This window comes from Podarcis melisellensis, assembly GCF_964234715.1.
Source record: "Podarcis melisellensis genome assembly, chromosome: 16".
Taxonomy (NCBI): Eukaryota; Metazoa; Chordata; class Lepidosauria; order Squamata; family Lacertidae; genus Podarcis; species Podarcis melisellensis.
This window is the reverse complement of record NC_138533.1, coordinates 16,917,450-16,941,466: the sequence shown is the minus strand read 5'-3', so window position 1 is coordinate 16,941,466 and position 24,017 is coordinate 16,917,450. Positions and strand designations below refer to the sequence as shown.

Below are 24,017 nucleotides of genomic sequence, written 5' to 3'. Positions count from 1 at the left end.
GGTCCTCAGGAAGGGATTTCCAGAGCCAAGGTGCCACCACAGAGAAGCCCCTGCTGCTCATACTCATCAAGCTAACCTGAGATGTATTGGTTTTTATGCTTCTGTGCTTTTATGTTTGTACATATTTTATGGGCTTATAGCCGTAAATAAATAAATATATAAATATACAATAACCTGTGATAGGGTGTGACTTGGAACTTCCGCTGAAGACCTTAATGGCAGTGGAGGCTAGTCCACTGGACAACTGCGGCACAGCTCTCCCACTAAAAATGTCGAACAGGGTTTGTTTTTTTTTAAATTCCTCCTCCAAAACTCAAAGCCAAACACTACTTCTTGTCCCACACATTTTATACTTCCTTGAAGTTACTGAGGCATTTTTGTCCATCTTCTGTTCTCTGGCCAATCTCTGCATCACTCAGCCAGTCCTAATCCAGAAATATAGCTAGAGGTCCTTCCTATCCATCTCTAAACTGGTAAACCGTGTGAGTGATCGGACTGCCAGAAAGTCAGCCCTAGTAGAAAAGCTCCTACTCTGTCTGTTGCTATGGGACCTGTTCAACACAGCCATTACAACAGATGTAGGAGATGCTTCTAAAGCAGCCCTCTGTGCTTGCATTAGCCTATCAGAATCATACACTGCTTCTGAGCATGCTCAGAGTTGTTTCCTTGAAAGCCAGAAAAACAACAATCCTATTTTGAGGAGCTGGGGGGGCGGGATTAGTTTAGCATTTGTTTTGTGACACGACACAGAGAGAGAGAGAACAAGCAAGCCAGCAATTATGAGTCTCTTTCTATAGCAAATACCTTTTTTATCATTAAATCACCTGGCATTATGAACCCTGTACATAAACAAAGATTATTATGCCACATTTTCAGGACTGAGTCAGGAACTGCAAATATTTTCTGCTATGCTCTAATGTGTCCTGGCTCAAAGGAAATAAATCTCCCCCAGCCCCTGGGTTGGAATTCTTTGTTTTTTAATGGGGGGGAGAGAGAAATGTTTTGGATAATGAATAGTTAAACTGATTTTCCCCCAGAGGTTTTTTGGGGGGAGGGGTCTGCATGCAACGGGAATAAAATTTTCCTCACATTTATATCTCTGGGGTTTTTTTGGCAACGGGTGAATACATGAATTCAGAAACTTATGTCATCTGATAAGGTTCAATTTCCGAATAAGAGTTGTGGAGTCAATCTTGTCTGAAAATCATACTTGAGCCCTCGCGCATGGACCCTTTCCCTGTCCATAGATGTGCAGAGAATCTGGTGGGTTGTTTTTTTTTCAGAGAAGAGGAGACAGTAGCACTCTGCACGTGTAGAACGGCACATTTGCTAAATAACTGCTTTACAAGTCCTACTGGGATGAAAACGGCAGGGTTAAAAATTGCAGCCCTACCAGGTCAAAATATTTCCAGCAGAAACTGCTTGGAATAAGAGAATTGTAGAGTTGGGGGACCCTGAGGATCATCTAGACCAACCCCACCTAAAATGCAGGAAAGAAGAGCAACAAGGGATTTGGAGAGTGAAAGAAAAGAGCTATTCTAAATTCACCTATCTCTTGCAGGTAGTGGGCCTGGAAGCATCATTTTGGTTACTGTTTGGGGCTGCAGTTTTGAGTGGGGTGTGTGTGTGTTCTTCAATCGCCATCCCTCTCCAAAACTGCACCTCCAAAACTGGATGAACCACTAATTTGGGGGTGGTTTGATACAGCCCTATATGAAAGCAAGCATTATTTCCAGAAAACAGGATCCAAATCATTTTTAGAATATATACCGGTATTTTCCTCTCTTGTGATCAAATTTCAAACTGTAAGCACCTTATTTTTTGCTTATGATTTGACATATGTGCAGTAATTGTACTAATCATTAAAAAATTAGTCAGTCCATAAACAAACAACTTTGTGGGCTGAAACTTGTTTCTACATGTCGATCACAGGAACTTGGGCTCATGGCCTCACACCAGTGATTCCCAAGGTGAGTGGTACCATCCCCTGGGAGGCTGTGGGATTATTTAGGGGAGCACAAAGAGAAATCGGGGTGCTGGCAGGGTACCATCAGACTTTGAAAAACTGGTATCACTCGATCATCAATTTTGTTCAATTATTAAACTAAATTGTTTTAATTGGATTTTGAATAAATGTGCAATTAAAATGGTACCTTGGGTTAAGAACTTAATTCGTTCTGGGGGTCCATTCTTAACCTGAAACTGTTCTTAACCTGAGGTCGCTGCCGCTGTGCCGCTGCCGTGCAATTTCTGTTCTCATCCTGAAGCAAAGTTCTTAACCCGAGGTATTATTTCTGGGTTAGCGGAGTCTGTAACCTGAAGCGTATGTAACTCGAGGTACCACTGTAATGGCTAATGTTTTGAAGTTGTTGTTGATAGCCTTCTCTTCCATGAATTTGTCCAATCTTCTTTTAAATCTATCCAAGATGGAGCCCATCACCACCCCCTGTGGGAGCAGATTCCATAGTTTAACTGCACGCAGTGGAAGGACTTCCTTTTATCCGCCTTAATCTTCCAACATTCCACTTAACTGTCAAGTGTGGGAGTTCCCTTCACCCTTCAGTAGCTCACAGATAATAATTAATGAGCAGTTGATAGTTTATAGTCATTTTATTACAGTATCATGTTGCAAGCACAAACAGAAAACCTTCCGAAAGATCAGTTGCCTACTCTGAATCCTCCTTCTGACTTCCGCAGCAAGGAGCGCGCCAATGGGAAGTTCCTCCCCCTCTCAGCCTCCTTTGTCCTCTGATACGTTTGGACCTCTGAGTCCCTGGGGAGGGGGGTTTCCACACACTCTCAGTTGATGTGTCTCCCAGCTGCCCCCTCCCTTCTGGATCTCTTGTCATTATCTCATAGCTGGGTAACTCCTCCCTAATCTGTTCAGCTTCTGTGTCTATGTATGCCTCTCTCTCTGCTTCTGAAAATGCTGGAGGTAGGTGTGGGTGTGTATTCCCCCTCCTCTTCTGAGAGGAATTGATCTGCCTGCAACTGCATTCCCCAATCTTCAGATCCAGACCATTCCCTGACGTTAACTGGATGTCCACGAGTTTGTGGAACCAAGGGGGTGGTTGCTCAAAACAGTTTGGGAACTACTCTCTCACACAGACTTTCTACCGCCATCTGCCTGCTTTGCATCTCCTAAACTTACGGCCATGTTGTTGGGAATGTATGTGCTGAGGAGGGGTGAGGTTTCTTTGCTCAAGAAGAAGAAAAACGATCTGATGCTTGCAGCTGCTAAAACAGCAACCCACCCACCGCAGTCCGCCATGGCACAGCCTTATGAGCCAAAATTCCAGTCCAACTTTCACAAAGTTCCCAACAAATTTCGTCCGTTTCAAGTTACCGGCACAATCCCACATCCGCTCAGCGAACGCACTCTGGAGGGAAGGGAAGGCCAGGAGCAAACGTGGGCCAGTATTTGAAATTTGGACAGAGAGTTTATCTTGGCCCTGCAAAAACATTGTTTACCCTTCTGGCTGGCTCAGAAAGACTTCTCTGTTCTCCTCTGGCAGGTAGTCGTTATAAGAAGGATTAAGCTGCGCCTGAGAATCTGTTTTCAGCCCTGCAGCCCAGGTACATTTGAGACAATAGTAAAAATGGCAGTGTTCCTGATCGTGTGCAGAGTGCCTCACTTTCCCCCTTGTCTCTAGCCATGGATCACTCTTTTACACACATCTGATATCAGGGTAAAGGCAGTGGTTTAATTTGTAAAATGGAGGAGAAGACCCCTGAATGATGTCTATCTCTGCCGGTAAGGAGATGTTGGAGGCCAGCAAATCCACTTGCACATCAATATCTGACATTATTCTTAGTAGAAGTAGTATTTTGTTAAATTGGAAGTATTAATTTATGCTGTAGTAATTTTGTTTGTTTACCTTATGATAGAATGGTTATGTTGTTTATTGGTCCTGTGTATTTGATTTTGTAATTTTTGTATATTGATTTCCTCTGTTTATTTTTATTACTTTGTTCCCAGCTCCAGAATCGAAAACATTCAATAAAGAGTGAGCTATAAATACTGCCAATAAATAAATAAATGACCTGAAGCCTACAGAGCAACCATACTATCTTATGAATGTAATCATGCTCTCCAATTGCTGCAGTTACTCCATGGCAAAGGAAACGCACTCTTACACGCTGGAAACCTGGGCTTAGCCAACAATACATACATAGCTGATTGTTGGAGGGCCTTCATACAAATTGTACAAATTGCTTTCCATATGAAAATGAGTATTAATGTCCCTAGCATTCTGCCGGGGGCAAAAGATAACATGGAAGCTATCGAAATCTATTTGTTGGAAATAAGTGTGCCAGTGTTTTGCTTTTGTCAGCAAGGAAGGAAGAAAAACAGAAGAAGGTAGCGTCAAAGTCATCATTGCCAGTATCTGAGGGAACGATTTCCAGAAACGGAGGTCAGCAGCAATAGTCCTGCCCTCCCAACGGCAGCTCAGAATCTGGCAAAGCCCCGGAGAAAAGAGCAAAGCGTTTCCTGGCTCGCAAGTGGATGTGTATGGAAAGGGTGTCGCTGTCCGTGCCTCTCGCACAATGGCACCTCTGTCTGTCCCTGCCCCAGATTCCAAATGCCAAACGGAAACAAGCAAAGCAATCATGGACTGGTAGAAGCTGAAATATATATATATCTCATATCATAAATTGCGGCTTCTTACTTATGGAGAATGTGCCCGGCAAACCTCCACTACAAGTTCAAAAGCAAACCTTGCTGTTTGTACCGTGTAGTTTGGCCTTTGCCAGATGTTTTGGACTCTTAACAGGGGCTGATTGGAGTTGTGGTCCGAAACATCTGGAGGGCACCAGGCTGGCTGGTGTAGTTCAACTACTGGTGGTGAGGGGAGAGAATCCAAAAGTCTAGACTCTAAGGCTCTGCTAACACTGCCCTTTACTGGGAATGTGAGCAGTCTTAAGAGTCTAGACTTTTGCATTCGCTTTAGACACTCACTGCATTCCCACTGCTGTGTTTTTAAAAAACCTGCATTCACACGATGTTATCCAGAATTCAGGTGTGCGCTCTATACTTTGCTGTAATGTTGGATACATTGTTTCTCATACCGATTTAGGGGTTCCAGACCTCCAGGTCTGAGCTGAACATCTCCAGGTGTGCCTGGTCCTCTCCAGGTGGCAGGTGGAGGTCTCGAATCACCAGGTGGGTGAGGGGGCATTTAATAAATAGATATATTAAGAAGACCGTGTGTGCAGCTTGCAAGCTTCGGCCCAACAGGAGCTGGCTGCAGATTGTAGCATAGACACTCCGGGAGTAGAAGGTCGGTCCTCCTTTGCTCCCTCCCCCGCCGTCCCTATTGACCTATGTCTTCAGGGCCTGTCCTGTGACATCGCCAGGTGCTGCCCCTAGATCTCAGGTTTGGGCCCTGAAATCTCAGGGTCTGGGAGGCTCCTATTGTGGAGTCCTGAAGCCATTCCTAATTCATCTCTCTAGGCATAGGGTCTTTGCATAGGTTCAGTGCCGGCCCTACGATTAGGCAGAGTGAGGCATCTGCCTCAGGCGGCAGATGCGGGGAGGAATGGCGGTGAGGTGTAGGAGGGCAGAGCAGAGCAGTCATAGCTTGCTGTCACCACTGCCATCACTGATGCTAGTGATGTGTGTGTGTGAGAGAGAGAGACACAGAGAGAAACTGGAAAAAGGATACTGCTAGACTTTTTTTTTGTTAGATTGCTGTCTTTTTGCCAATTTAAAATACCTTCTTTTCTTTTTTTAAAGAAAAAGGTACCACAGTCTTTCTCCTCACAAATCCCAAAATTTTAGTCTCCTCCTTGCTTCCCAGAGATCTCACATGAGCAGTCAAAATGGCTTATTTTCTCCTGTGGTGGGTGTAGCAAAAGCTTGGCAAAAGAATCATAGCCCACAAGCATATTTTAGGAAACACCAATTAAAGGGGGCGAATTCAAACCAATCCGTCTTGCCTTTGTCTTGGAATATTGAAAGAATCCTTATGGCTAGAGATGGGACACAACGTCTTTATTGAGTTCGCCTTTAAAGGCAAACTTAGCAAATTTACATTTTTGTTAAATAATGCACAAACCGAAAAACAGCCAGCCTTCAAAATTCGAGTTCTCTGAATTTTGCAATGCAGTTCTCCAACAAAGGAATGTTTGCAAAAAATGCACGTATTAGGTAAAAGTATGTATGCATGAAAATGAACATATTAGTGAAAATAATGTACAAAAAATGCACCATATTAGGAGAAATTGCTTTCAAAAACATTAAAGTGCATACAAAAATATGTTTATTTGGAGAAATCCACACACATTCTCATAGCTCTGAATTTCGCAATGCAAAGTAATGTGCAATGCAAAGTAAAATGTGCATATAGTACTGAAAATAAGATACTAATGATTAAACATTATAGAAGGTTGCTTTGCAAAAAAAAAAAAAGAGTGTATTAGGCAAAATTGCATACAAAAATTGCATACATGGGGAAATTCGCACTTAAATTTTCACTAGACTTTGTGTTTCTTTTCTAGATCACCCTAAACTGATGTGGAAATGTGAATAGCGGAATTTAAGAATGGAAAAATGAGAAACCGAAATTTGCAGATTCACCTATCCCTACATTCTTCCAGCAGCTAAGAAGTCTAAGGAACAGTTGTAGGCAGTTCAAACACATTACATTGTTGGTGCAACCACGTTTGGAATACTGTGGACAGTTCTGGTCACCTTTCCTCAAAAAGGATATTGCACAGTTGGAAAAAGTTCAGAAAAGGGGATGGAACAAATCCCTTTATTAAGAAAGGTTGCAGTGTTTGGGGGCTTTTAATTTTAGCGAGAACGCGAGTATGAGGGGACATAACAGATGAGTAGAAAATTACACTAAGAGTCAAGAACATACAACGAAGTTGGATCTCAGAAGATTCGAGACAAATAAACAAAAGTTCTTCTCCATGCAGCACACAGTTAAACTATGGAACTCCCTCCCACAGGAGGCAGTGATGGCCACCAACTTAGATGGCTTTGGAAGAGGATTGGACTAATTCATGAAGGAGGAGGAGGCTATTAATGGCTACTAGCCAGGATGGCTATCCTCTGCCTCCACGGTCAGAGGCAGTACAGTGGTACCTCGGGTTACAGATGCTTCAGGTTACAGACTCCGCTAACCCAGAAATAGTACCTTGGGTTAAGAACTTTGCTTCAGGATAAGAACAGAAATTGTGCGGCGGCAGCAGCAGCAGTGGGAGGCCCCATTGGCTAAAGTGGTGTCTCAGGTTAAGAACAGTTTCAGGTTAAGAACGGACTTCCGGAATGAATTAAGTAATCAGAGGTACCACTGTAGCTGTAATCTTGTTTTTTTTCTAATGCAACTGATTTCTCTATTTATGTGAGCAAAATTCTCTGACATGGGGGTGTAATGTTTGTCAACATTAGCCTTGAGTCAAGTCCATTGTTCATCCTTCTCTCTCTTTAGACTTGAGGCCGGCAGATTTAATTTATTTATTTTCCTACACTTAACCCCCCACCTTTCACAGGAATACAGGAAGCGGCATAACACTGACTCAGACCTATGGTCCATCTAGCCCAGTATTGTCAGCACCGGCTGGCAGAAACTCTCCAGCTTTTCAGGCAGGGCCAGGATTAGCAATACTTAACACTGGCAAAGTACAATATGAGAGAAGAATCCCAGAATCCTTTGCAACATTTCAAGGACTTTGCTGTTTTTCAAAGCCTTAGCATTGTAAATAGATTGGGGGGTGGGAATGGGGGAGTGGAGAACAAGATGATCTGGTGGAATAAATGGGAACCAAAGCTACCCCTCCCAGCTTGTAGGAAGCCTCAAAAACAAGCCTGCTAAATCACAACGGGTGCTGCAAAAGGAAGGCTCTCAAGAAGCCTGCAATATCCATTCATAAAAATAAAAAAAATAAGCTGGTTAGCAGCATCTCCAGAGCTGGGAGTGGTCCAGAAATAGTCAACAGAGAGAAAGAGTAAGGCGTGGGAGGGAAAGAGGAAAAACAGATTGTAGGGACCGGAGGAGGGTGGGAGATTTGCTTGAATCGTGTCCTTGAGATGGAGAATGAGGAGGAAAGGGCTATCGATAGCTATTAGGCACGATGGCGGTGCTCTGCCTCCATCACTGAAGGCAGCGGCGCTTCTGAATATCAACTGCTGGAAACCGCAGGAAGAGAGAGGGCTCTTGGGCTTGGCTCCTGCTCGCAGATTTCCCATTGGGGTATCTGGTTGGTCACTGGAAGAACAGGATGCTGGACCTTTGGCCTGATCCAGCTGCCCCTCCTTACGTTCTTATGAGTGTGGCTGAAGTGGCCCTGCCTGTGTCTCACCTGGAACACTTCCTGCAATCAAATCCTTACAGAAAAAAATCCTCCTACACAGAAAACCAGCATATTATGTGGTGGTGGCGGCGCTGGGAGTCTAGCCTTGCGATGCTAGTTGTTGAAAAGCTAAATTTCATCCAGTCACATGAGTTCCCATGTGTACACCTGTACAATTACAGGTGAAGTACGATTAGGATTATTGGCTGAGGCTGGAAGCTGGGGAAACAGAGGCATACCCTGCTCTGTGCTGAATCCAAAGCAGGGGGGAATGTGGGGGTGTCTCCTAACACCTCTCAGTACCCTGAAGAAACTACACTTCCTAGGATTCTTGGGGGGAAGCCGTAACTGTTTAAAGTGGCATGATATAGCTTTCAATGTATGGGTTGGGAAGGACTCTTGCCTGATAGCCTGGAGAGCTGCTGCCAGTCAGTGTCAACAATACTGGGCTAGATGGATCAGTAGTCTGGCTAGGGAAAAGGCAGTATTATATATTCAGCGGTCTGTGTTTGCCTGAGCTTGAGTCCGGACTAAGGATTCTGAGCTCCTGTGTTCTGATTTCGATACAGGATGTCCAATCACAGAACATTTCAGGATTTGGGCCTCTGCCATTGGTCCTTGAACTCTGGGTCGTGATTCGCAGCTTGGAAATTTAAACACCCAATCACGTTGGGAGTAGCCCAGGCTTTCAGAAATGTATATAAGCAGTTGCTTTGCCCCTGTTTCCCAGTCATGTACCGTATTTTCCGCCCTATAGGACGCACTTTTCCCCCTCCAAAAATGAAGGGGAAATGAGTGTGTGTCCTATGGGGCGAATGCAGGCTTCAGGAAGCTATCCGCAAGCCTTGCAAGCCCGGCAGGAGTTGCCACTGGGCTTGCAAGGCTTGCAGATAGCAGCCTGTTCTGGGGGCTGGAGTCGGGGGAAGCTCGGGCTTCCCCCGCCCCAGCCCTGTGGCTGGGTGGGGGGAATAATTTTTTTATTATTCATTCCCCCCCCCACCCAAAAAAACGAGGTGCACCCTATGGGCCAGTGCGCCCTATAGGGCGAAAAATACGGTAGTTCAATAAAAGGTTCTTGCTGTTATCACTGCGTCTTGCATCGTGGGAACCCACCTACACTTCAGGCAGCTTTCCTTTGTTCCTATGTAGTAGAAAGCAAGTTCTTACTCCCAGTAAGACGTTATGGGTGCCATTAATGGGTGGAAGAGTGGGAAATGAGATGGATCTGACCCCCAGGGACAAATCCACCTTCAGAAAGTTCTCCTGAACAAGCCCCTCTGAAATGAACAGAAGTTGTGCAAAACTATTGATGTGCAATATATGTAAGCCCCAATGGGAAAAAAGATCTGGGATGATTCCTCCTGATCCCAAGGCTCAAGCAGCCCATTGGAAATGTAGTTTTGGGGAAACATAGAGCAAAGTTATTTTCAGTCCCGATGCAATAAAAGGCAGTGGACGGCTTTGCCAACAAGACCTGATTTCTAAACGTCAATAAAAGTTGGCTTCACTGTGTAGGATTGATTTTTATATTCTGCTTTGCAAATCCAACTGGTACCTGCAAGATGCTAGATCTCTGCTATCCAGCAGCTGAGGTTTAGCAAAGTGTATTTTCACGAGAAGCTGTTTTAACTTAACATGCTCAGGTCTTGCAGAGCTTACATTGTCAGGGGAACCCTACAGTGAAGGCAAAAGTGACCAGAAGCGATGAAGTTCTCATTATAACCAAAGAGAAGGAAATGAGGACCCCTCTTAAAGAGAGAGAAAAAAGGTGTCTCCCACTCAGAGCTGGGAGAGAGCTGGCCATTCATGTTATCTGGCCAATAGCTATTCCTAGTTAATCTCCCTCCAGGTTACTTTTGTGGTCTCTATGTGAGTAAATCCAAGATTAAATTGGTGACTTTTTATTGTGGACTTTGAAACCATAACATGCTGGGTTACGGCATGGCTGTGCTAGCTGGGGCTGATGTGAGTTGTAGCCCAAAACATCTGGAGGGCACCAGGTGGGCGAAAACTGCTATATACCTTTACGTAGAGCAAGGTAATAATTTTCCACATTTCATTTCCCTCCAACCTGTTTGCAATCCCTGCTTCCCCTCCAAAAAAGATGTGTCTTTATACCTATAGCTCAGGACACCACTTCATGCATGAAGAAGTAGTCTGTGAAAGCTTATGCCATAATTAATATGTTACTTTTTAAGATGACACAAGATCTCGCCCTTGTCATGACTTTATCTCTCGGGGTTATCCAGTAGTGACATCCTGCTTGGTCAAAGAGGAGTTTCCCTTCTCTCCCCTCGGCAGCGTCTCAGCCCCCTCCCCCAAATCTGGTCCACAGGGTAGGAGAACTCTGGAGCAGATTTGGGTGGCTGGGCGCTGAAGAGTAGAAGAGAGGAAGGGGAGGCCCTGTAACATCCCAGGGTGTGATGTTGGATCTTGTCCACCACTTCAATACCTTCATTTCTAATGTTAAAATAATGCTTCAGGGCTACCTCACAGTGTTGTCACAGGGATTACTGATATCATGGACGTGAAGCTCTTTGTATGAATGCTCTAAGGCACTGATTTAAACCCAAATCATTATTTTTAAGACAGATCATCAGGACAGAAGAAGAAGGCTACTGGATCAGGGCAGTGGCCCATCTCGTTCAGCATCTCACTGGTGGTAAGGTAAGTTAAGGTTAAGGACCCCTGGATGGTTAAGTCCAGTCAAAGGCGACTTTGAGGTTGCAGCACTCATCTCGCTTTCAGGCCGAGGGAGCCGGTGTTCATCCACAGACAGCTTTTCCCGGTCATATGGCCAGCATGACTAAACCACTTCTGGTGCAACAGGACACCATGACGGAAACCAGAGTGCACAGAAACGCCGTTTACCTTCCCGCTGCAGCGGTACCTTTTTATCTACTTGCACTGGTGTGCTTTCAAACTGCTAGGTTGGTAACAATGGAGTGGACCAACAGCTGTCTGTGGAAGATCACAAGCAGCACCCAAGCACAAGAACCCTCTCCCCTTCTGTGGCTTTCAGCAACTGGTATTCAGAAGCATGACTGCCTCCAACCGTAGAGAGCATAGCCATTGTGGCTAGTAGCCATCGATAGCCTTGTCCTTCATCAATTTGTCCAGTCTTCTTTTAAAGCCATTCACCTTGGTGGCCACCACTGCCTCCAACTTGAACCTGAGCTTGTGTATTACCTCCTCCCTCCCAACCATTTTCCTTCTGTGCTGTGTCTCTTTCAGATTCTAAGCCTGAAGGCAAGGACTGCCTCTTTTGTAGTGGTTTGTAAACCACTCAGAGAGCGGTTTTTTGCTGATGAGTCAGCTTTTAAAAAAAATACGAAATGCTTAAAATAAAAAGATTTAAAAACAACAACAACAACAACTACCATTTGCAGAGAGGCTAAGCCAAAGGAAGGCACAAGGAATTTTGAATGGCTGGTTGCACAATCAGTCCATTGCAGCATGATTGAGACATGGTCTCCCCTTGGGTCAGTTCTGCTTTCCTCCCACTCAGGAGCCCTTAATGACAACCAGTAAACCTATACCTTGATAGAGCTGCCCCCCTTCCATTCCCCAGTTCTCTCCTAACTTCAGGAGAAATTCTTCAGCCACTTAGCCTTTCCGTCTTTTCAAATGGGCTTAAATATTCTGGAATAAGGGTACCTGGTAGCAGGAGAAGGAAGAGGTAGCAGGAGCAGCTGTATGGCCCCATCATTATCACTCCAGTCAGAATCCGCACTAGTAGCAGGACGTCCCGAAAGAAAACCGAGGCCGTTTGGACATTTGGACCCTCGCCTCAGCAGCTGAGTGGTGGCGTTTGCAGAAGAAGCAGAGCCTCAAAGGTTACACTGTCTTCTGCTGGCCTCTCTCGTACACCACCAATTTTTTTTTCCTTTCCCTCCTTCATCTCGGGAAAAAAGTTCCAATTGGCTGCTAAAAATAAATTAGACGTTCAGCCTTCCCTCTGTGCTCCTTCCTCCGTCATGTAGATGCAACTCGCTTAAAAAAAGAAAAAGAAAAAAAGAGAGGGAAGGGGAAAGTTATTTATTTTAAAAGATACCAAAATCACAAAGTAGAAAACAACCCAAATTATATGCCAGAAAATTGAGAGAAAATTGCTCATATTTTGTGGGTGAAACATGGTGATAAAAAGCTGTAAGAGACCAAGAGTCACTGTCTGATATTCTTTAAGTTTTAACCATATCTGACCGTACACAGAGTGCAATTATTTTACTGAATAAGCACAGCCGATTCTCCCACCTGAGACATTCCAAGAGCAGAAAGCGCCAACTTCCCTGGCAATGATCTTCAATGACACTCTTCATTTTTATAGACAAACATTTCCCATTGTTGTTGATTAATTATTAGTTTTATTAAAGTAGTTGACACACTTCTCTGACATTTCACTCCAAGCCTGAGTCTAGCCCTGGAACTTGATGGCAATGCCAGCCCTGGTCTCAGCCCTCGAACGTGGGATGGAATAATTAAAATGAGTTAGCCTCTGAACGTATGTAGAGTGCAATTTCTCCAAAATCACAGCCATTCCCTAAACATTCGTGAAAACAAGGATCAGGGCCTCTTGATAGACTTCAGGGGACGCTTGTCCCAGTGTCACCAATGCCACAATACAGTGGTACCTTGGGTTAAGTACTTAATTTGTTCCGGAGATCCATTCTTAACCTGAAACTGTTCTTAACTTGAGGTACCACTTTAGCAAATGGGGCCTCCCGCTGCCGCCGTGCGATTTCTGTTCTCATCCTGAAGCAAAGTTCTTAACCTGAGGTAATATTTCTGGGTTAGCAGAGTCTGTAACCTGAAGCGTATGTAACCCGAGGTACCACTGTACTTAAGACTGTGGAACTCACAGACTGTGGAACTCATTCCCACAGCAACTTGGATGGCTTTAAAGCAGGATGGGACAAATTAATGGAAGAGAAGGCTATCAATGGCTATGAGCCATGGTGGTTACGCTCTGCCTCCAAAGTCAGAGGCAGCAGTGCTTCTGAAAACCAGTCACTGGGTACCCTAAGAGCAGGGAGAGTTCTTGTGCTCAGGTGCTGCTTGCAGGTTTCCCACAGGCATGTCAACCACTGTGAGAATAGGATGCTGGCCTAGATGGGCCACTGGCCTGATCCAGCAAGCTCTTCTTATGCTCGATGCAGTTGAATCAGTAAAAGGCAACATTAGTGTGTGTGTTTTTCGGTTTCCTTCCACTTGTAAAGCTTTGCTGTTGCCCTGGAGCTGCAAATTCCTTTGTGGTAAGAAATTAAAAGGTTTGTGTGGAAAGCGAGTAGGAGCTTTGTACAACCGAAACCCCGAATTAAGGACTCCATGTCAGCACAATGGGGCATGGGAGCAGCCTCCCAAACCGAGCCACTCCTTGCCAAAGTGGTCCAATCTGAGCAGGAACTTCAAAACATTTGTTGAAGTGAAGCCATTTTCCTTCTCCTTGAAGCCCTCAGCATTCAATGGAGCAGCAATCCAGGCTGGATCTAGGTTTTGAGCGGGCCGAGGAAAAGAAGCTCTCTCAGTACTGCCCGAGGACACCCCATCCACCTTGGCACTGTCACAACTGCCCATTCACTTGACCTGCTTTGCCTCTGGGCCCAATCCATCAGAGGGTAAGGAGTGAGCCGCTGGCGGCTCCTTCCTCTGACTCCTTCCATGGCTTGCTCCCCTGGAGAGGGCAAGTGAACAGCTGGGAGCAACAGTGATGGGCAGCAGCAGGCCAAGGAGGCTCCAGGGATTAACTAGGAGGCCCCTGCCATGCCCATGGGCATGTGCCTGGCAGTGCCAAGCTCGTTGGCAATTGCACTTATTGACTACAGCAGGAGAACTTGCAGCCCTCGGGACAGTCTTGGCCAACTAGGGGTTCAGTTTGGCCCACAAGACACCCCCCCCAAAAGCACACCCCTCAGCTCATATCACTGGTGAATCCTGAATATTTATATTCTGAAGACACAAAATGCCAAATTTTCCATAGGTGCTTAAGGGCACAGGCCAGATTTGCCTCGGAGCAAATTGAGACATTTAGTGGCTTTGCAGTGTATCTTGGATTTGAAAGAAGGTGCTGGGCAGCCATGACCTTCACACTCTTCCTGTCCTGCCAACTCCATTGATAGACAGATGGGTGATGGGTCATTCATTCCTGGGGGTGCAGCTCCCCCTGGTGGACAAACACACCCACAGCCCCCATTGCTGTGCCCTCTTTCTGAAATAAGTACAGTGGTACCTCGGGTTAAGTACTTAATTCGTTCCAGAGATCCGTTCTTAACCTGAAACTGTTCTTAACCTGAAGCACCACTTTAGCTAATGGGGCCTCCGCCTGTCGCTGCGCCGCCGGAGCACGATTTCTGTTCTCATCCTGAAGCAAAGTTCTTAACCCAAGGTACTATTTCTGAGTTAGCGGAGTCTGTAACCTGAAGTGTATGTAACCTGGAGTGTATGTAACCCAAGGTACCACTGTATAGAAGTATAGAAGCAGAGCATATTTAATATGGGGGAGAAATGGGACTATTTCTAGCTCACAGTTAGGTGAGCTTTTCTGGACACCCGCCTGTCTTTCCTGTAATAGTCTTGGTTTATATCTTTATTTTAAATTGTCTATACACACTGTATTTCCCCCCTCCTTTTTATTTACATACTTACTGTTAGCTGAAGAACACTACTCAGGGCAAGTGGATAGAACAATGCTTTTATAATGTTTTTAACTGTAACCGCCTATAAAGATAGTTTAATTGCAATTATTTTTTAGATTTTTTTTTTCTCTCCCTTTGCTTGTTTTTAAATTATGTAGAAGTTTGCCGTGCTGGGCAACTCCTGAAGGAAGAGCCTGATATAAATTCAATAAACAAAACATATTTGGGGGGGGGGATTTTAACTTCTTTTGCTTAAAATTTTTGCTCAGAAAAAAATTCCCAAATTTATAGTTTGGCAGCAAAAAAAGCCATGTGCTTTACAAATTTGCTATAAATTTGCGAATTTTTCTGAATAAAAAAAAAATGCAAACCCAGCCAGATGGGTGGGGTATAAATTATATTATTATTATTACTTGTGTGTGTACAGTGTGTATGTGTACAGTCATACCTCGTGTTGCGTTTGCTTCAGGTTGAGTGTTTTCAGGTTTCGTCCCGCGGCGACCCGGAAGTACCGGAAAGGGTTACTTCTGGGTTTCACCTCTCGCACATGCGCAGACGTCCAAAATGACATCATGTGCAGCGAATTGCGACCCCACGCAGACATGGGTTTCGTTCTGCTCAGGTTGTGAACAGGGCTCCAGAACGGATCCCGTTCACAACCAGAGGTACCACTGTATCTTCTTCTTCTTCTTTGGCAATCACTTGTGGCCAAGTCTTCCATGAACACCATCTCAACAGTGTGTCTGTAAGTGACTGTGGAGGCCAACTGTGGATCCACACCGTCCTTCCATACTGAGGACATAGGTTTCCGGGCAGGAGTTGATCATGGTGAGGGTTTGCCAAACGTGCCTTCCTCTTAGAACATTTCTCCCTTTCATCCTGAGTTCAAGCATCTTCAAAGTCCATGACACCTTTGGTAAAGGCTGTTCTCCAATTGGAGTGCTCACAGGCCAGTGTTTCCCAATTGTCGGTGTTTATACAGTACTACATTTTTCTAGATTTGCCTTGAGAGACTTTTGTTGTCCACCGGTGTTTAGCTTTCCATTCTTTAGTTGGGAATAGAGTAGTTGCTTTGGAAGACGATAGTCAGGCATCCAAACAACAGGACTAGTCCAATGAAGTTGATGTTGAAGAATCATTGCTTCGACACTGCTGATCTTTGCTTCTTCCAGTACACTGGCATTAGCTCGCCTGTCTTCCCAGGTGATGTGTAAACTTTCTCGGAGACACCGTTGATGGACTCTTTCAAGATATTGTAGTACTAGCTACAGGTAGGTAGCCGTGTTGGTCTGCAGTAGTCGAAACAAAACAAAACAAAAATAAAGGTAATAATAATAATAATAATAATAATTTCTTCCAGTAGCACCTTAGAAACCAACTCAGTTAGTTATTGGTATGAGCTTTCGTGTGCATGCACACTTCTTCAGATATTGTAGTGTGTGTGTGTGTGTGTAGGGTGATTATAAAATGGCAGCAAATGCGTAATTATTCCCCCTCCGCCCTCTTTTCGCGCGTTCCTCAAATTATCCCGCCTTTTCGGTTCTCCCAATAACAAGAGCCTCCCTCCTCCATAGAGAAACCGCCGAGAAGCCTAGAGCGCCGCAGCCGTCCTGTTTTTATGGCGCTCCGACCATAGAAAGATCGTCTCCATCGAATCTCTATGAGCTTAGCTCTGGATTTCCCTGGGCAAACGTAGGAAGCCTAGAGCGCCCTCTAGGCCGCGCTCCTCACGCCCAGCTTTCCTGTGTTACCCGGAAGTGGTACCCAGGGGAGCGCGGGAGCGACGGTTGAGTCGAGAGAGCAGGTGAGCGGCTCTGAGGGCGGGAAAGGGAGCGGGGGCGGCCAGGGGCTACCGGCGGTGAGGGGGGCGGATGAAGCCCCTCAGGTTTGTGGGAGGCTGGCGGCTGCCTGGATGGTGATAAGAACCATAAGCGAGTGGCCATGAGGCGCCGCCGCCGCCGCCTTTCCCTCCACCCGCCCTCTTCACTTGAGGCGTATTAATGGAGCCTGTTTAATCTCACAAACATTAGACACCAGGAACTTCATGCTGAGCAGTTTGAGCTTCTCTCTCCTCCCACCGTCCTCTCCACGTATTTATCTTTTTCATGATGGTGTCGGCCTACCTTCCAGGGATGTTGTTTGGCTTATTCGTTTTAGGCCTCTCCTTTTTGCTTAGGGGCGGTTTCACAGAGAGAGAGAAAGACTCCAGGATTAACAGAAGGAATTGCAGTAAAACAGATGAAGGGAAGTTTGTTTCTAAACTTTTTTAAAAAAAAAAATTTGAAAATCACTCCCCCAAGATGTTTGTTTTAATGTTCTCTTCCAGAAGGGGGATTCCTGCTCCAATAACTCCCAAGTGAAGATGTCAAAGCAGTTACTGATTTTAAAAAAAGAGGGGCCGGGTTTGCCCCAGATGGATAAGCAATGTGGGTTTGGGGGGAGAGAAATGTTAAAATGGGCAAAGAGGGGATTACACAATCCCTCAGATTATGGGGAACTGATTTGGCCTTTGTTGTAGTTACCAAACACAATTCGGGAAGTACCAAAGTGCAGCGTGTTGACTTTTTATGGTATGTAAAAATATCTCCCATTTTCTCCATGAATAATCAGGAAATATCTGATTGGGGAGAAAGTTCAAGCACATTCACAACTCAGTCCTGAGTGTAGTTAGTGGGCTGAACGCTAAATCCTAGTTCACTGCATTCTCAAGCAGTTTTTTAAAAAAGGAATGAGTCCCAGTGAACAGTGAATCCTATGGTACTCAGAAGTAAGTCAATAGGAGTTCAATTGAGCTTACACCCAGATAAATGGATTAATGGGGATTAACACTGAAAGCCTTACAGTACTTGGAAATGATTTGTTGGAACATTTCCAAATGTTTTGGGATGTAATATTAAGACATAACAATGTAACATTGTTTGAAGCCCTCCCAAAGAAACTACTGGCTTGAATGAGATTTGTCTTTGTTCTGCCTTAGTTGCTGTTGGGGATAGAAAGACACTTAAGACTTGTGAGGTAGTGCCCATCAGTTCCTCTGTGCTGAGCTACCTGAGATTTTCCTTAACTCATTGTGTCTTGTTTCAACCTTCCCATCTCTGGCTTAGGTTGCCTCATCTTCCCCAAGTATTTTGCAAGGGAGTGTTTGGGTGTGGTAGACTTTTTCCATGGGGATTGTTGCTAGTAAAATCAGGAAGGTGGGAGGAGAAGGTGAGGCAAAGTGGTGCAGGCACCTACACTCTTCCCAAGCAGGCTGCTTGACTTGGCTCTTCACCCCTCACCCAAGTGTTCCCACCACCTGCCCTCCCCACAATTGTAATATTTTTTTGGGGGGGTATTGTATTGTAAACTGCCCTGTGATCTTCAGATGAAGGGCGGTATAGAAATTTGATTTAACAACAATAATAATCTGTACTCACATTTGTTGATTGGTTTTCTCACATAAATTTAGCTTTGGGGTCTCTGCTCTGAAGCAGCAAACAGTCTGATATTGAGTGCTGACTCAGAGCTCTGACCTTAGTAGGTGGGTTTATTTTCATCCTAAACCTGTAACGCTAACAAATAGCCTTTTTTACTATTATTTGGAAGATGAAGTAAGAACTTTGGTATTAGGATTCCAGCCTCAGTGAACCAAAGCAACCTAATCCTGGAGAGAGAGGAGGGATTAGGACAGGTATAGGTAGCCAACAGTCCCTCAGAAGTTGTTGAGCTACAACTCTCATCATCCTTACCTACCGGCCATGCTATCTGGGGCTGGTGGAGTTGGAAGCCTTAACATCTGGAGGACCAATTATTCTCCATGCCTAGGTCAGGAGAGGAGCACTACAGTGGTACCTTGGGTTACGAACTTAATTCGTTCTGGAGGTCCGTTCTTAACCCAAAACCGCTCTTAACCTGAGGCGCGCTTTTGCTAATGGGGCCTTCTGCTGATGCCGCCGCACACATGGGTGTGCAATTTCCGTTCTCATTCTGGGGCAAAGTTCTCAACCCAAGGTACTACTTCCAGATTAGCGGAGTTTGTAACCTGAAGTGTTTGTAACCCAAAGCATTTGTAACCTGAGGTACCACTGTACTAGCTTTCTTGACTGCAGCAGAAGACTAGCATTCACCTGAATGAGTGAAAGGCTACCTCTGGTGTTCCTTCCACCAGCAATAGAACCAAGAGGATTCTGTGGAGGTGAGGTAGAATGTGAAAGTGCTTGGATCTACTGAATCCTAGGCTGGTTTCTCTCCTGAAGAGCAGCCCAACATAGGTCCTCCTGTGTCATCCTGGCAGTACTGCAACAAAAGAACCCCCTAAGCCACCTTCTGCCCTGGCTGGTGATGGTTCTGCTGTTCCAGTTAGCCCCAGGTGCCAGTGAGGAATCCAAGGAGACCAAGCCCCACCTCATTCCACTGAGTGTTCTTCAATTCACTCTCTGGTAGGTGGCGCTATTACCTTATTTAGCTGCCTGCCCTTCAATACCGCTTTGCCTTATTTAGCTATGTCAAGTAACACCTCTTGCTGCTTCCCTGGCTATATTCCCTTACCAGGAGGCTATGTCATTATTGCAGTCATCAGTTGGAGGCTGTGTGAACCTAGGGAGCAGTAGCAACTGCCACCCTCTGGCTGGCTGCTGTTGGAATCAGAAACTTCCAAAGATTGTAGCAGCTGTTATGAAAGCTGTAACGGCCCTAACTGAGCCCCCTCCCACTTTCCAAGTGTGAACTCTAGAACTGTCCAGTCAAACTATACCTTTTGGCCTCTTCCCCATCTCTCCTAAACTGGATACAGCTAGTAGGAGCAATGAGATCTTGTTTTTGCAATCTCGGGTGCAACCATGGCTGAGAAGTGGTGCGTTGCCTCTGATACTTGTGTTGGAAATAGTAGCAGCGCTGCTGACTATGCTTTATTTTACAAATGGTTCTTTGCAAAACACCCGCCCACATTCTGTGTACAATCTGAGCAGTGGTGTGCTCTGAAAACTTTTGAATAAACATTTTCTGCTTCTGTAACCAATTGGGATCTGATCTAGTATGTCTGACTCACTTTGGTAACCAAACCCTAAAAATTAACATAAAAGCACTGCATGAATGCTTCCAAATAAATTGCTCAATAGCTGGAAGGAGATGATTTTTTTAAATTTAAATTTAATTTCCTGATCAAAATGTACATAATAAAGTATTAATCTGTGCTCAAAGCTTTAGCTGTAAATTATTTTTACTTGATATTTGCCTTAAGATATGTACATAACACATTAACATAAGCTTATGTACCAGTCCTTGCACACACAGCGAGCTGAACTTTATATATATTTGTGTGTGATCTCAAAAAAGTTAATTACAGCTTAAAAACTGCCCAGTTTACATATTGGCTCATTTACATTTGAAACATATAGAAGTCTGGTTTGCATTTTATTTATTCAGGCAAACATCAAACAAGCTATGGTTCTTGGCTTGTTTCTGACTTGGGTGTGCATTGTTTGTTTGAAAGGAACAAGTCATGCACTGAGTTCTCACAACACAACAAGCCATACTCTGATATGTTTGTGTGTGCCACCTGCATAGGGGATGGGTGAAAAGCCTTATTCACATATAAACTAAGATTAAACATGGCATTTGAGCCAGGTCGCTATCTTTAAATACATCCTCCAACTTGGACAACAAATCTCAGTAAAAAAATTTTTTACCATGGTATCAAAATAAACACTAAGTGTTGCCAAACATATAAATTAGCAAAATGTACACATTTAATTTATGCTACAGGTCCTCATTTACATGCATGTTTTACAAGTGGAAAATGTTCTGTTCTGTGCCTCTGCATCTAAGGTATGGTGTGGTAACATCCATGGGCATTCTAAAGAAAGCTACCTAATGCTGGAGAATTATTGGCTAATTCACTGCAGGCTTTCAGCTTTTGGGCCAACCAGGCAGGGGAGTATACACTCCTAATGCCACCATTGACATGGCTCACTCTGTTTCTTCCTCCCTGGAATAGTAAACAAATAAGCTGTATAACAGTTGGCCAAGAAGCATGTGCAGTTCTAGCATCCTGTGGGTTTTCTCAACTGCCTGGTGATGCTACCCACCCTTTAGTTCTGACACCTCACTGATCTCTTGAGTTCTTTTGCAGGCAGAGCTGCAGGCAACATGACCACCAGTCAGAAGCATCGGGACTTCGTGGCGGAGCCCATGGGGGACAAGTCTGTTGGTACTTTAGCTGGCATTGGAGATGTACTTGGCAGGAAGCTGGAAGACAAAGGCTTTGACAAGGTATCTTCCGGGCCATTGGGTCTGAAAGCAAAATAAGTTTATGGTGTAGGAAATGAACTTGGGCAGAGTGATGCTTTCTAGCCTCCAGACAAGCCTCTGCAGTGGGGGGGGGGGTTCACTTCAGAGGTACCAGGAGTACCCGCAGGACTACAAGATCAGGAGAGACATGCTCCATTTTGATGACTGCTGCAGCCTGCTTTTCAGGGCCTATGCAATGCAGCAGTCATTTTGAATCTCAGTAGGCCTGCGTTCAATTAGTCTTTGTGGTAGAGTGAGTAATAATAATATAATAATAATTTATTATTTGTACCCCGCCCATCTGGCTGGGTTTCCCCAGCCACTCTGGGCGGCTTCCACAAAGACCAAAAATACACTAATATGTCATACATTAAAAACTTCCCTGAACAGGGCTGCCTTAAGATGTCTTCTGAATGTCAGGTAGTTGTTTATCTATGAGGACTTGAACCCAAGTCTTGAGTCCAAAACTCAAACTGCTGCACTGAAAGGATAACTTCCTTGTTCCCAGATTTGCTGTGCTTCTAGAACAGCGTTTCACAACCTTGAGCCCTCAAGATAGTTTGGGTTACAACTCCCATCAAACTGAGGCAGCTGTAGTCCAAAACCTCTGGAGGGCACCTGGTCGCGGAGGGGTATTCTGGAATTTTCATTCCCAAAGGGGTCTGATATAGGTAGCCTCTCTTTTTTTTTACCCAAGTTGCTAATCCTCTTTGTGTGTGTCCCCTCCCCCTTGCTTTCTTGAACCCAGGCATACGTGGTTCTGGGACAGTTCTTAGTCCTGAAGAAGGACGAGGACCTCTTCCGCGAGTGGTTGAAGGACACGTGCGGTGCCAATGCCAAGCAATCCAGAGACTGTTATGGCTGCCTGAAGGAATGGTGTGATGCTTTCTTGTGAATGATGTTGGCCAAAGCCTGGTGGATGCTGTTAGGGCTTTTGTAGTTGAATAGAGATTGTTCCTCCCCATTTCTCTCAGCACCCACTTCTTATAAACCTTCTAGCATCTACATGGGCTGCTGGGGGCTATTGCTCCCAACACTGGGGTGGGGGGGGGAGCCATGACTGCCTTTTAATGTAACTGAATCTTTTTTCCTCCAGGGAGAGGGTTGAGAAACATCAAATGTTCTAATTCGATGCTCCATGTAGGTCATTTTTTATGTGGCTTTAATTGCAAGCCCCCTCACTGTTAGGCCACCCAACTCCAGAACCAGACCTGCCTGCTAACAATAATGGAAGTTCCCCTACTCCCTTTGTTTGAGCTCCAGTTAGACTGAGATTTACCTGTCAATTCTGAAGAAAAAAGATGTTATTAAGCCTATTATTTTTGTGATTTCTCTCCAGTGTTTGATCCCTGCTATAATTTTTATGCTACTCGGTTTATTGGCAAGAACCAAAAATCATTGCAAAGTTTTTAAATCAATAAAAATCAGCTGTGTTAACTATTCAGTGTTGCTTGAAAATTAATTGGGTGAGCTGTTTCGGGGAAAGGGGTGCGGGAATCCAATTTGTGTCTTGATCCCACAAGGAAGTTCATTAAGGGTTTAGTATCTACCTGAGGTTGCTGAAGTGATGGCGAAAGTCAGGAGTTGTGAGTCTCAGCCTCATGATGGAGCACAGTTCTTTCCCCAAACTCGTCCAGGTAGGAAGAGAGCAATCCAGCACTGCTACTGACTCCAACCACTCTTGGCATGTAGCCCCTTCCAACAGAATGTGACCCTTACAGTTGCCTGTTTTAAATGTATGCCGAAGGAGGCTGAGCATTCTGGCCTAGTTCTTAGGATAGAAATTATCCCAAATAGTTGGGTAGAACAATGCTCTGCCACCTTCCCTGGACATCATTCTAAAACGGGCAAAATCTAGATGGCTGTCAAAGTTAGGAATGGTAAGGAATAATCTTGCCCTGGCATAGAATTTGAAATTTTCATAAAAATATTTGTGCCTTGCAATAAGTGTTACTTGGCCCAACCTTGAGGTTGGACCAGGGAGCCTATTTTCTGCGCTACAGCCCAGTGAGGTAATCTGCCAGGGAGGTACCTGCTAGCAGTGGGCAGAGTTTGCAGCATTTCAGGACTGCATAACTGCTATCCCATCTCCACCCATTTTGGCTCCCCCTATGTTTCTGTCTTGTTGCCAGAAGGCTCCCATCACTGCCCAAACCAGCTCTTCCTGCCTTTGTTCCTCACCTTAGGGTGTGGAAATGTACTCTCCCTTGGCTATCTTGTGGGCAGATGTCAGCAGGAGCCGGGTGAGTCTTTGCTGCTCAGAGTCCTGCAGAACATTTTAAATTACATGCTATTTCATCTCGTGTTCATATACTGTCCTACTGGTTCATGGCTTTAAAAGAGGATCAGACATACATGGTGGAGAGGGCTATCAGTGGCTACTAGCCATGATAGCTATGCTCTGCCTTCACACTTGCAGACAGCAATTGCTGGAAGCCATAGGAGGGGAGAAGGCTTTGTGCTCAGATCCTGCTGGCTGGCTTCCCACAGGCATCTGGTCGGCCACTGTGAGTATAGGATGCTGGACTAGAGGAATCAGAGTTGAAAGGGACCCTGAGGATCAACTAAGTCCTGCAATGCAGGAATATGCAGCTGTCCCTTATGGGGATCAAACTTGCAATCTTGGCGTTGTCATCACCACACTCTAACCATCTGCAGGTTGCTGGCCTGATCCATCAGGGCTAAACATAGGTTCTTATGTGCTTTACCCCTGCACGCAGGGATTGTGGCAAGTTCAGAGAACAATATGCAAACAGGCAGATGAATTTCATGTTGCAATCCCATTTGTGTTTTGGGACAGATAACAAGTGTCCATAG

At 44.9% G+C, this 24,017-nt stretch overlaps 2 protein-coding genes across 4 annotated transcripts in view; one reads left to right on the top strand and one right to left on the bottom strand.

Annotated features, from left to right (window-relative positions):
• ITGA10 (integrin subunit alpha 10) overlaps positions 1-12,155 on the bottom strand; it is a 53,631-nt gene extending 41,476 nt beyond the window's left edge. The window contains exon 1 of the mRNA XM_081892245.1: positions 11,959-12,155. Coding sequence (XP_081748371.1) covers positions 11,959-12,010 — 52 coding nt within the window. The 5' untranslated portion in view covers positions 12,011-12,155. The remainder of the gene's footprint in view (positions 1-11,958) is intronic.
• A 4,452-nt stretch (positions 12,156-16,607) lies between these two features.
• BANF1 (barrier to autointegration nuclear assembly factor 1) lies at positions 16,608-22,640 on the top strand. Of its 3 annotated transcripts, none has more exons than XM_081892624.1 (3): positions 16,608-16,737; positions 21,043-21,182; positions 21,949-22,640. In XM_081892624.1, exons 2-3 carry the CDS (start codon positions 21,060-21,062, stop codon positions 22,093-22,095), a joined length of 270 nt encoding a protein of 89 aa, XP_081748750.1. In that variant the 5' UTR covers positions 16,608-16,737; positions 21,043-21,059; the 3' UTR covers positions 22,096-22,640. The 3 variants fall into 3 exon arrangements, with proteins under 3 accessions (XP_081748750.1, XP_081748749.1, XP_081748748.1); XM_081892623.1 differs by lacking the exon at positions 16,608-16,737 and adding an exon at positions 19,182-19,351; XM_081892622.1 differs by lacking the exon at positions 16,608-16,737 and having other exon boundaries at positions 20,223-21,182.
• The last annotated feature ends 1,377 nt before the right edge of the window (positions 22,641-24,017 follow it).

What these genes read in the sequence shown, in the direction of transcription:
- BANF1 (XM_081892624.1), top strand. Translation starts at nt 21,060, where the DNA reads ATGACCACCAGTCAGAAGCATCGGGACTTCGTGGCGGAGCCCATGGGG. An exon ending in AAGACAAAGGCTTTGACAAG is followed by an intron (nt 21,183 to 21,948) that starts GTATCTTCCGGG and finishes TCTTGAACCCAG; the next exon opens with GCATACGTGGTTCTGGGACA.